General features: G+C 34.7%; 1 protein-coding gene across 1 annotated transcript; it reads right to left on the minus strand.

Moving 5' to 3' along the window:
• Nucleotides 1-2265: 2265 nt before the first annotated feature.
• On the minus strand, nucleotides 2266-4501 carry LOC144575137 (uncharacterized). Its single transcript, XM_078325257.1, has 2 exons — nucleotides 3747-4501; nucleotides 2266-3340 (listed from the first exon to the last, which is right to left on the minus strand). The coding sequence occupies exons 1-2, from the start codon at nucleotides 4498-4500 to the stop codon at nucleotides 2565-2567; spliced, it is 1530 nt and encodes a 509-aa protein (XP_078181383.1). The 5' UTR covers nucleotide 4501; the 3' UTR covers nucleotides 2266-2564.
• Nucleotides 4502-12453: the final 7952 nt, after the last annotated feature.

Raw genomic sequence — 12453 nt, forward strand, 5'->3', positions numbered from 1 at the left:
CATAGTAGGATATATTTTTATTATTGTTGAATGATTAAAGTAGTTTAGTAAAAGGATGATTTTACAAATCTCCGGGCTGGAACTAAATCCCGCACTGAGAGAAGGTTCGATCTCTCACCCGTTCCACTTTTATGTGGGTTCCAGGTAATTAAGAGCAATGATTCGAGCAAGGACAAGAGTGAGACTGAGCGGGAAGACTTATGATTGATAAATTGCCACATGTTGTTTAGTTTTGTTTTCCTATGATTCAATAAATGATACATTGAGCAGGCATGGCAGTGCTTGTGTTACTTGATGTGAATTATTACAATACAAGTAATAAATCCTAATTTACGCTCAATTCGGTTGCAAGTGTACAACCTTGTCGAATAGTACTTAGGGATCGTCTCCACAGGGACAAGTTGGAATATCAAATCTAACCTAACAATTTAATTTAGTAAAAGAAAGTAAAAAGGTTTGTTTGTTCAAAGGTTGGTTTGGTTTTGATTAAAATTAATTAAACTAAAGTCTTAAAGCAAAATCTGAATTTTTAACAAGTATGAGAAAATTAGGGTTTCTTAGGGTTCCTATCCACTAGTGTTATGACTAATTGGTTTATTAAATTTGTTCTTTTAGTTATGAAGGCACAGTTGGGTGTTGTAGGTACAAAGGGATATCTCTATATTAATATCATCTTTAAATTAGAATAAACGTCACCTCTCGGTACTTGGCTACTCTAATCTAAAGTCATTAAGTTCTTACTGTCCCAATTGATCTAGAAAACTATCTTTCACCTCTCGGTACTTGGCACAATTTTCTAAACTATTGGGTGAAGCCCGTATAAGACAAGCGTCACCTCTCGGTACTTAGCCTATCAAATACTCTATTCCTTATGGTCTGGACCTAATATTCAATTTCTCAATTGCAAATACCAAATCCTAGGGTTTCATGTGATTTCGATTAAGTCTTCACGATCAATTAAAATAAAGAATAGATCATAACAAAGAACAAGAATATATAAAATAAAACTAACTAAATCATAACAAAAGTTTCAAGTACAACCCTAATCAACCCTAGAAAAGCCTTTAGCCAGTCATGGCTAAAACACAAATCAAAAGAATAAAAGAGTTCCAAAGGAAAGAAAACAATAAAACCGGTTGATCAATGGTGTTCTCTTCTTCCTCCTTCTCTCTTCCTTGCTTTTCCTTGTTTAAAACCAGAAATTCTGCCTAAAAAAACGTACTCAATCTGTTCTACAGGTCTCCTTTTTATCCCCCCTCCAAAACCTAGAAATAACTAACCAAAAATAGCAAATTCGGGCTCTGAACCGACCTAATTGCGGGCCGCAATGCATGTTGGCAGAAGCTCCAATCTTCGTGCTAACTCACCCGTTTTGCTTCGTTAAGCTCCAAACACTTGATTACCTGTAGAACAAACATAACTAGGGCAGTAACTTGAACTTTTGGACATTTCTAACCTAATTAAACCTAATTTAATCAAAACTTGGCTTAATTTACATAACAAACCCTAGGTTTTAATATATACAACTTCAGCTTATCATTACTAGCCATGTCCGCCATGATCGTTTGTTTAATTCGTTTGATTTTGAAATAAATGTGGATTTATTTATATTTTTATTGATAATGTATGTGATGTGCATACGCCTTACGTAGAAATACGTGGCGGGTTGTCCCGGGGTGTGACATATTTAGTTGTAGGGTAAAGTTAATTCTAATTAAATTATTTCTCATATTGTACACTTTATCAAATAATTTAAGTAACATAATTAATTGTCTAAAAGAGAAGTAAGATGTTGAAAAATTAAATGAACTTACTCTAAATTAATTCACAACTCTCACTGTATTTACTCCACTCCTATATATTCATCATTTGACAACTAAAAGTGCAAAATAAGAGATTTATCTCATCTCTTATTCCACAATCAAATATTGATCACAATAAAACATGATCAATATTTATATCCTTGTATGTGTTCTTATTTGATATTGGCATTTCCAACAATCACATTTCGTTTTTTCTTGATAAATACGAATAAAGGTACAGCTTCTTTTATGGGGAGAACATGATGTATACTAGCTATTCATCGGAGGAGCCAGCAGCACCAACCTTACCATTAACGGCTTGTACAAACCTTATTTCATTACCATCATGCATGCATTTTCTCTTTAATTTAATTGGAAGATTGTATGGTAGAAACTTTAACAGATGCCTAACATTACAAAATCAACAAATAATTTTATTTCATTACCATCATGCATAACATTACAAAATCAAATAAATACTCAACGGCAGCAATATATATTCAAAATTCAGGTATACAAAATTTGAATTACTGAAAGCAAAAACATATGTACTCAAGATCTGTCTTACCCAACTGAATTACAAATCCAAGTACTGAAACGGGACACTCTTCCCGCTCTTCAATTTTACAAACACCAGCCCAAATTATACACATTTCACTTTCCTCAAAACATACTATTCCTTGCATGGTCCTAACTAAATGACCTTCATGTGAGCAAGGGAACACACAAATATACCCACACGCACTTTCCTGGAATTCATCTTTAGTCAAAATCGTTCGAGCTAGAACTGGAGCTCTCACCATGCTTGTTTTGTTTTCTCAATATTTTCAAATTGGAAGAGATGGAATCTGACAGAGGCAACCTTTCCAAAAGACTATCTGGTTTTACACCCGTTTCACATGTGACCGACCCGTTTTCTGCACCCTCACTTTCTCCTTCCTGGACAACTGGCTTAGGAACCACGCCCGAATTAGGTTCAGCCTTCACAATTTCTTCACGGAGCTGTTTCAGAATTGATTTTACTTCTTTAACTGAGCTTGTTTCCTCTTCGAACTCTAAGTTCTTGTCTTTTTCACCATTTTCTTCAAATTTGACGGCTTCTTGAAACAATGCTCTTGTATCAGAAAGCCCATTACATGAGTCATCAGGGCCATTATTAACCTTTTGCTCCTCATGTTCTAAATTTTCATCATGTTCACCATTTGCTTCAACTTTGACAATTTCTAGGTCAAGTGCACTCACATCAAGAGCTCCATTACTTGTGTCATCAGGGGCGTTCTTGAACTTTTTCTCTTTGGGTTCAATTTCATTTTCTTCAAGTTTAACTGACCGGAAACTGTCAGATGGAGTATGTTCTTTTCTTGGTGGTAAAATTCCCAATGAGCACAAATTCAAATATTCAGATAGCAATATAGTATCAGAATATGAACTTGTGTCATTCTCTTCCCCACTAACCAAATCTTTCACCATCTCTTTTGGGATAAGTATTTCTTCTTTAGATTCCAATTGTGAATTGTCAGCATTGAGGAGGTTTTTGCCTAAATAGAAATAAAAGATCCAAGTCAAAAACTTGTATCATACAGAATAAATTAATGAATATAAAACTGAACCAGTAGACTCGGGATTTGGTACCAACCAGACTAGCCTCAGTAGTTTTGCATGGTAACCTACCAAATACCACTACATCTTTATTGATCATGTTATTTTCATTGTCAGTTCTTTCATTGAGCTATTTGTGATAAGCAATCCGGCATTAAGCTGGTCCAACCCCAACCCCCAACCCAAAAAAAAAGGATTCACCAACTATCCCAACACTATAATCTGCTTGCTAGGCTGTAATAAAATATTGTACCACATTTCATAAAATATTAAATAATTAACATGTTTTGCCTAAATACAAAAAGGTTAATATTGTACAACTTAAGCTCCACAACAAATTCTTACCTGAGCAATATCTATGAATCTCTGGCAGATTAACATTTCCAGCCACAGTGCCAATATCACACCCACCACGAATAGTCAATCCATTTTTCAAATTGAGCTCCTTTGGATCATCCTTTAACTCAACACCACGCAAATGTCCAATAGTAGTATGATTATGATTACTCCTCAAAGCAGTAGCATCTCTCTCAGCCAGATCCATCTCAGTAACAAGAAATGGGTCCAGCCTCGAGAATCGTGTCGTGCCTGGTAAGAACTCATCAAAAGGGGTCTTTCTCCGATGAAGAATCGTAGGAGCCGAGCCGGGTACATGCCTGGAATCCTCAATTTGATCTGAAAATGGATCCCATCTCGGTATATTAACTAGTGAGACCTTATCCCCAAAGTCTGATGCATCATACATCCAAGTTTCCTCATCTGGGTCTATTAAGTTCCTCTTTATTTCATGCCTTATGCTCATTCTAGCTCTTCTCCTTTCAATTAAGCTCGCTAACCTACGAAACCTCTCTTTTTCAGGGTTTCTCTTCTCATCATGCTGATTTTCTAATTTATCATCATACTCAGAATAGGATGGAGACTGGCAACAGTTGAAATCAGTATTTATTTGGGAATTGTTATCCCTGGAACAGCTTTCAAGGGATTTAGTTTCTCTTTCGCCATATGTGAGGAGAGCAGCAAGGAGAAGAGATGTAATAGCAATAACTGGAGAAAAATGGAGGATGAAAAAGAAGAGAGAAGGGAATATTTTGTACAGCATAAAAAGAAAAATGCACACACAGAAGGGATAGGGGTATAGATGGATATGCTTATAGCCAACCCGGATAGAAAACAAAATTTTGTTTTTTTATCAGTGGAGTTAAATCTTCACTTTTGTCGACAGCCATGCTACTGGTCAAAAGCTCTGGTGTAATAAAAATATTGATTTAGTAATTTATTTACAAGATGAGCAATGGTACAATGAAATACTGGTAAATAATATAACAGAGATAAAAGAGCGTGTTCATGGTAAAGGCAAATGACAGTCAAGTGGTACTTTGAATTTTAGAAGAAGTATCTTGGATCCATTGAAAATGACATGAATTTTAAAAGAACATGCAATTCAGTTGTAATAACTATCATCAGGACAGGATCAACCTTTGGATTTTGTAGGAACCATCATCATTGTCAGTTGTCAGATAGAAATAGAAACCATAATTCAAAATATAACAGAATAGAATAGTTGATAGCAATATGGAGCGACGGCACCTTACCTTAAAATTAGAATTAGAATTAGAATTAGGATCTTCTATCATGGAAAGCAGCATCTGCATCTGGTAACATTGTCTTAACATTCTAACGGCAACCCAAGATTCGATCCCATTACTGAGCGAAAAATCGACTGCCTGATTCCTTCCTTCGACTCCCCGTCGGTTTCAGACCTCAAATCTGTGAGGGATGCTGTGATCGATGATCGGAATCCAAGAGAGATTATATTTATATGGGTCTGTCCGGTGTCGGGTGGGTCAGATTCACTTTCAGCTCAGATTTTTAAATTGGCATGAATCTCAAAGCACAAATAATACTTGCCTCCCTGTGCCATTCCGAGTAATCACCGGCTGGCCATTCGTTTCAGTCAAGTTCAATCAGGTACTCGGAAGGATACGGATCCGAAAACAGAGCGGATAGTGATAAACCATATTCATATCTTCTTCTTTTTTTAGTTTTTCGTTTTTTTTAATATGGATACGAATTGAATATTAAATGATTTCAAATAAAGCCGAGATTTTTATATTTACCCCAAAAAAAAAAAAATATTAAAAATAACCATGGTTTGGCGAAATTTTTAAAAATACCCAACCCATGGAAAAAATCCGTGGCCCGGGATTTTTTATTCCGCCCCGTGGAAAATATCGGCGGCCCGGAAATTTTAATATATATATATTTTTTTTTTGGAAATTATGTTGTTCAGTTTATTTGGAATTTAGATTATTTGAATTGTTAAGTTTGAGTTTTGTATGAATTTTATTTGTATGAATTGTTAAGTCAAAGTGCTTATGAATCTAATTTTGTACCTCTGGTTAACATAGCAAAATATTTTCAAAAATCATGAAAATTGACCGACATATAGTCTTGACATTGTAGAACAAAACTGTGAAGTTTCATACAAAATCTCAAAACAGATCGCGAGATATTATCTCTCAAAAATTACCTGAACTGTTGAAGGAGTGCTTCTGAGCTCAACTTTGCACCTCTGGTTAACATACGAAAGAATCTTCCAAAATCATGAAAATTGACCGACATGCAATCTTGACATCGTAGAACATGACTGTGAAGTTTCACAAAAAATCTCAAAACAGATCGCGAGATATCATATCTCAAAAATTGCCCGAACTGCTGAAGGAGTGCTTCTGAGCCTAACTTTGCACCTCTGGTTAACATAGGTAAACATCTTCCAAAATCATGAAAATTGACCGACATGCAGTCTTAATATCGTAGAACATGACTGTGAATTTTCACAAAAAATCTCAAAACAGATCGCAAGATATCATATCTCAAAAATTGCCCGAACTGCTGAAGGAGTGCTTCTGAGCCCAACTTTGCACCTCTGGTTAACATAGCAAAACATCTTCAAAAATCATAAAAATTGACCGACATGCAGTCTTGACATCGTAGAACAGGACTGCATGTCGGTAAATTTTCATGATTTTGGAAGATGTTTACCTATGTTAACCAGAGGTGCAAAGTTAGGCTCAGAAGCACTCCTTCAGCAGTTCGGGTAATTTTTGAAAGATAATATCTTGCGATCTGTTTTGAAATTTTTTGTGAAACTTCACAGTCATGTTCTACGATATCAAGACTGTATGTCGGTCAATTTTCATGATTTTTGAAGATGCTTTGCTATGTTAACCAGAGGTGCAAAGTTGGGCTCAGAAGCACTCCTTTAGCAGTTCGGGCAATTTTTGAGATATGATATCTCGCGATCTGTTTTGAGATTTTGTATGAAACTTCACAGTTTTGTTCTACGATGTCAAGACTGCATGTCGGTCAATTTTCATGATTTTTGAAAATGTTTTGCTATGTTAACCAGAGGTGCAAAATTGGATTCAGAAGCACTCGGACTTAACAATTCATACAAATAAAATTCATACAAAACTCCAACTTAACAATTCAAACTAATCTAAATTCCAAATAAACTGAATAGCATAATCTCCAATATATATATATATATATTAAAATTTCCAGGCCGCGGATTTTTTCCGCGGGTTGGGTATTTTTAAAAATTTCGCCAAACCGTGGTTATTTTTAATAAAAAATATTTTTTTTGGGTAAATATAAAAATCTCGGCAAATAAATATAGAGGGTTCAAATGCCTCTATTTTTGTGCCTGCCTCCATTTTTAAAAACTTTAATAACTCAAAATTTAAAACTTAAAAGTCAAAATGAAACCGTTGGATATTATCTATGCACGTGCAAAAAAATTATGACATTTCAACTTTGTTTTGGTTGTCATCAAGAGTCTATAAAATTGTACTAATATGGATAATTTCTAAATATTGATTTTTCAACTTAGTGATTGACATAAAAACAAATTCAACATGTACTAATATGGAAATGAAGTTTGACATTTATATTTTAAATTTTGGGTTATTAATATTTTAAAAATTGAGACATAATGGAGGCAAAAAAAATACAGGCATTTGGACCCTCCTCATAAATATAAAATATTATTAAAAAATACTAAAATTTATAATATTTATCTAATTATAATAGTGGATAACATAACTTGTTCATAAAATATTAAACTATATAGTATATGTTGGCTTTTTGAGCCCTCGACTTATCTGTTTGACTAGATTTGGAAAACATATATAAATTGCATTTAATAATTTCCTTGAATTGAGATGTGTGCAGGTTCATAAGATTTAGAAATGCAACAAGACTATTGAGGTTGTTGAGGCTATTTCCTTTATCCTTGAGATAACTGACTGCATCACTGCTCAAATGATGGCTAAGACTTCAAAATCAACATCTACTCTTCACAATCTTCCGAAAAGTGATCATATGTCAAAATCGGACACTCGAGCACCAAGATACGCTAGTTTAAAGAGTGTTGAAGTTCCAGAACAGTTGATGACCATGTTTAGTATATACCAAACCAGCCGGATAAATTTGCTTTATTCCGGCCCCAGCCGGAAGTTGAAACAGAACCGACCGTTGCCAGGACCGTTGCAACGGTCATGGACCGTTGTGTTCCGTCAGCCTGTGCACCTTTTGTATTTTGGTCGCCATTTGGTCATACGAACTCCGATTTGAGTGAATCAAAGCTTGAAATTCTCAGGAGACCGAGATCTACAATTTCTATGTATTAAATTTGTTAAAAATATGAAATTATGGATCTTTATAGGTCTTTGAAGACAAATGTCAGATTTAGAAACAAGAATAAACCTAGATTTGCTTCTCTCCCTTTATATAGAAGCCAATGCTAGGTTTCTTGGGTGTGCTCCAGCCATCAAACTTCATTTTCTCTATTCACAAGAGAGCCATCATGGTTTCTAGACCTTAAACTTCAATACTCATTCAACAACCAAACATCTCCTCCACTATACTCAATCAACTTCAATAATCCGAGTGATTTGTGAAAGATCTTTATTTACTACAAACACCTTATAACCCTTCGAGCCTTTGTCCTCACCCCTGTTATCTTGAGCCTCGCGCTCACCTAGCAATCCTTGAGTCCTCACGAATTGGATTGTCTTTGAGCCTTTAGTGCTCGTATTCGGGCCGTGTGACTTCCTATAAGTTTGTAAGGGCTCACTGGTTCCACCTTATATTCCTTTCTCATTGGGCAAAGAAAGGCGTGTCATCTCAAAGGTCGCAGGCCCCGGAGACATAGACGTTAGTGCCAAACTCCGTAAACAACTCTTGTGTCAAGTGTCTCTAAACTCTACTATTTACTTTATTTATTTTATATTTTAGTTTAGATTCAAGTTATTCGAGTTTTCGCCAAGAATAACTTATAGACACGCTAGATAATTTAACTTAGATTAAAAAGTTTAACAAGACCTATTCACCCCCCCCCCCCCCCCCCCCCCCGCCACTCTAGGTGCCTTTGGAACCAATAAGTGATATCAGAGCAAGAAATTCAAATTAAGGCACACTTAATTTGAAAATTTTATTTGGATCTTTAAATGGCACCAATGTTACCAAGACATGTTAAGGAACCTTCAATCTTTGGTCAAGAAACAAATAAGTTTAGCCATTGGAAAAAGCATATGATTTATTTTTTCAAAACCAATGAGGTTTGGGATATTGTAGAAAATGGTTATGTACCAAAATTTGATGAAAATAATGAATTGACCACCGAATCCAAACTTGAAAGGAAGGATAACCTTTATGCAATAAATTATATAATTAATTTGGTTAGTGGTCATGTCTTTTCATTACTTAAAGATGTGGATAGTGCCCATGAATTATGGGACGATCTAATAAATTGATATGAAATAAATACTCAAATTATATGGAGTGAGACAAAGACGGATGGTCAAGATCTCAACCTTGCGTTGATGGCAAAGGTCAATGAAAGATTAATGATGGTGGATGTCAACTCGATTGCCACAAGCAAGAACAAGAAGATGAACTCGGATGATTCAAGTGAAGCATCAACAAGCTCCACCAATGAGGTAACTCTAGCACTTGAAAATTATAATCATGAGTCGAAAATTGAATTGATAAATAGATGTGTAGAAATTGATGATACAAGTAGCTCTTTGGATAAGGATCAAACACATAGGAATGAAATTAAATTGAGGTTTCTTCTTGATAAATCATATAAGACCTTACTTAGGAAAGAAGAAATTATACAAAATTTGAGGTCTAAGATTGTTGATCTAGAATCTAAATTAAATTAATTTGAGTCAATGACTCTTGAATCACACAATTGTAGATTACACTTAGATAATTAGAATCGGTGAGAATAAGAGCAAATCAATTACAAGATGAGAATAGAACCTTAAAAGCAACTAATGTTTTAAATAAAATGTTAGTCAGTAAGCTTAAAAGTTATGAATCCAAAATTGGAAAGTTGGAAATGACTAGTAAAAGTAACAATTGTCAATCACACTTAAGTGAAATAGAGATTTTAAAATTTAGAATACAAAAATTAGAAACAAAAAATAAGTCTTTAAGATCATGTAACAAGTTTAAAAATTTAATTAATCTTGAGCAAAATAAGGTAGGTAATATAATCATGAATTGCAAAAATACCAAGAGCACTAAAGAAGGAGAGAAATATACACTAAACTCAAAGGTTAATAATAATCAAAAATCATATAACTATGCATTTAAGTATAGATATAATAATAAAAGTTGTAAGGATAATAGGATACACAACAATTTACAAAGGATCAAACAAAGATTATTCTAAAGGATCAAATCAATGGTTTCATGATTTAAAAGAATTCAACTAGGAATATTTTTCAACATCATAATAAATTTAAATCCTACCAAAATAAAAATGTTTCACCTAAAATAGTGAATTGGAGTCAAAATGAACTCTGGAAACAAACTCAATAATTAAAGTGTCACTTTCAACATCACTTCAAGCAAGGTCCAACCTTGAACTTACCTCATCCCTCAACACCTCTCAAACCCTCTCTTACATTTTGAAATTATTATTGTAAGATTGGACATACTTCATTAGAGTGTAGGTTTAGGAAGAAGAACAATATATCGAATTTTTTTTGGATGCCTAAATATAGAAAAGAATAATTAGATGGTCAAATTGTCTCCTCACTAAATTCCAATTTCAAAATTATTGAGGGGGAGATACATTCAAGGAATGTGATAGTAATCTTGACTAGTATATTTCCTCTATATTATGCAGCTTAAATTAAATTGGCTGTCCTGAAACTGCAACGGCTGGGATTTATTGATCTAAATTCGGATTGAATATGAACCCTCCAGTCAAATAATCTGCCTTCTTTTGATTTAATGTATCTGTTTTAGATGTAGAAGCCTAAATTAAGTTAAAACTATACCTGCCACATAAAAGACCACTCGTTGTTTCTCTATAAATCTACAAAGATACACCACCTCTCCTTCCTGAGCCCCGTCTTTTCCTTTTTTTCTACGTTGCCGCAGGAAATACAAAATCAAAATTGACTCCTTTCTTTGTGTGAGAGATTGCGAGAGAGTGCAATATATTTCTTCCTTTCTGTTAAGATTACACTCGGTTCTAGCATAACTTGGGGATCAAGCCAAATCCTCTAGAAGATCTATATCTACTCAAAAGAAGGAAAGAAGAAATTGAAGGATATCAATCATATCTAGTGAAATAGGCAATAAATAGTATTTGATTATTTGTCATTAATTCTAAGGATTGGTTCCATGTTTAGCATGATATACAAAATATTTTTGAATTGATAAATAGGCATGTAAGAGCCGTGTAATTCAATCAAGAAAGAAAAGAAATAAAAAATAAGGGAGGGAATGGAGATTCATGGGAGTCTTGTGTTCTTGAGTTGTTTTATTATTTTTTGACAGTTCTATTATTATTTTTGACATGGTATCAGAGTGTGGTTGCCTGGTGGTATAGCTAGAGAAATTGTTGCCCTTCTTGTCTTTAACTTCCATTTCTTGTGCTATACTGCTCTAAGGAGCGATCCATACTTGGTAGAACAATGTCAGAAGCCGAATCCCAAGAATCGACCAGCAATTCTCCATTGGTAGAAAAAAGTTATCCATTAAGCGGAGGAAATAGCATTACATTAAGCTGAACATTGCTGCACTGATTGAGCAAATGACGAGAATGATGACTCAAATGATAGCTATGCAAACTGCTGTCATAAACAATCCTTGACCGGTGACACAAATCATACCTTAACCTATTACCATGACCGAGGGTATAATTCATTCAAGTGTTATTGATGTAAAATTTGATAGCACAAAACTAAGGTGCACGAACTGTGGCAAAAACCGGCACACAAAGGAGCAATGCTTCGAAGTGGTAGGCTACTCAGATTGGTGGAAAGGTGACAAGAAGAAGAAGTATGAGGAGAAAGGAAAAGGTGTAGAAGCAACAACTGTGGCTACAGGCAGTCTGATGACCAGCAAGCAGCAACCGACATTTGTAAAAGGAGCAGCAGCTGCCAGCACCGAACCAATCTGGTCAGCAGGTAGCAGTCAGAACTGAGTCACAAACAAAAGGAGAAGATTATTATGAAGGTAAAAATGATATTTTCAAAACTAGCATGGGTAAGTGCAATATCTCAAATTTGAGCAAAAACAGGAAAAATGAAGGTTGGGTCATTGACTCAAGTGCAACCGACCACATGACACATGAAAAAACTGAATTAGAAATCATGTGCACTTCACATAAAACTGGAATCATTAACGCAAATGGAAAAGTTTATCTTGTAGAAGGTGCAAGAGAAATTGTATTATCAAATCAAATAAGGTTGAAAAATACACTTGTGGTTCTTTCTCTTGCAACAAAACTGATATCTGTTAGCCAACTTACAAATGATCAAAATTGTGTTGTGCTTATGTTCCCTGACCACTGTATAATCCAAGATATTCTCACGAAAATGATCATTGGCCATGGTACTAGACAGGATGGGTTGTATTACTTGGATGAAGTCAAAAGTGGTAGCAATTATATAGTAAGGGGATATCATATATCTACTAAGAATAAAATTTGGGTATGGCATAAAAGACTAGGTCACCCGTCTTT

The sequence above is a fragment of the Carex rostrata genome, chromosome 23 (assembly GCF_964058835.1).
Source record: "Carex rostrata chromosome 23, lpCarRost1.2, whole genome shotgun sequence".
Classification (NCBI taxonomy): Eukaryota; Viridiplantae; Streptophyta; class Magnoliopsida; order Poales; family Cyperaceae; genus Carex; species Carex rostrata.

What these genes read in the sequence shown, in the direction of transcription:
- LOC144575137 (XM_078325257.1), bottom strand. Translation starts at nt 4,500, where the DNA reads ATGCTGTACAAAATATTCCCTTCTCTCTTCTTTTTCATCCTCCATTTT. An exon ending in GATTCATAGATATTGCTCAG is followed by an intron (nt 3,341 to 3,746) that starts GTAAGAATTTGT and finishes ATTTCTATTTAG; the next exon opens with GCAAAAACCTCCTCAATGCT.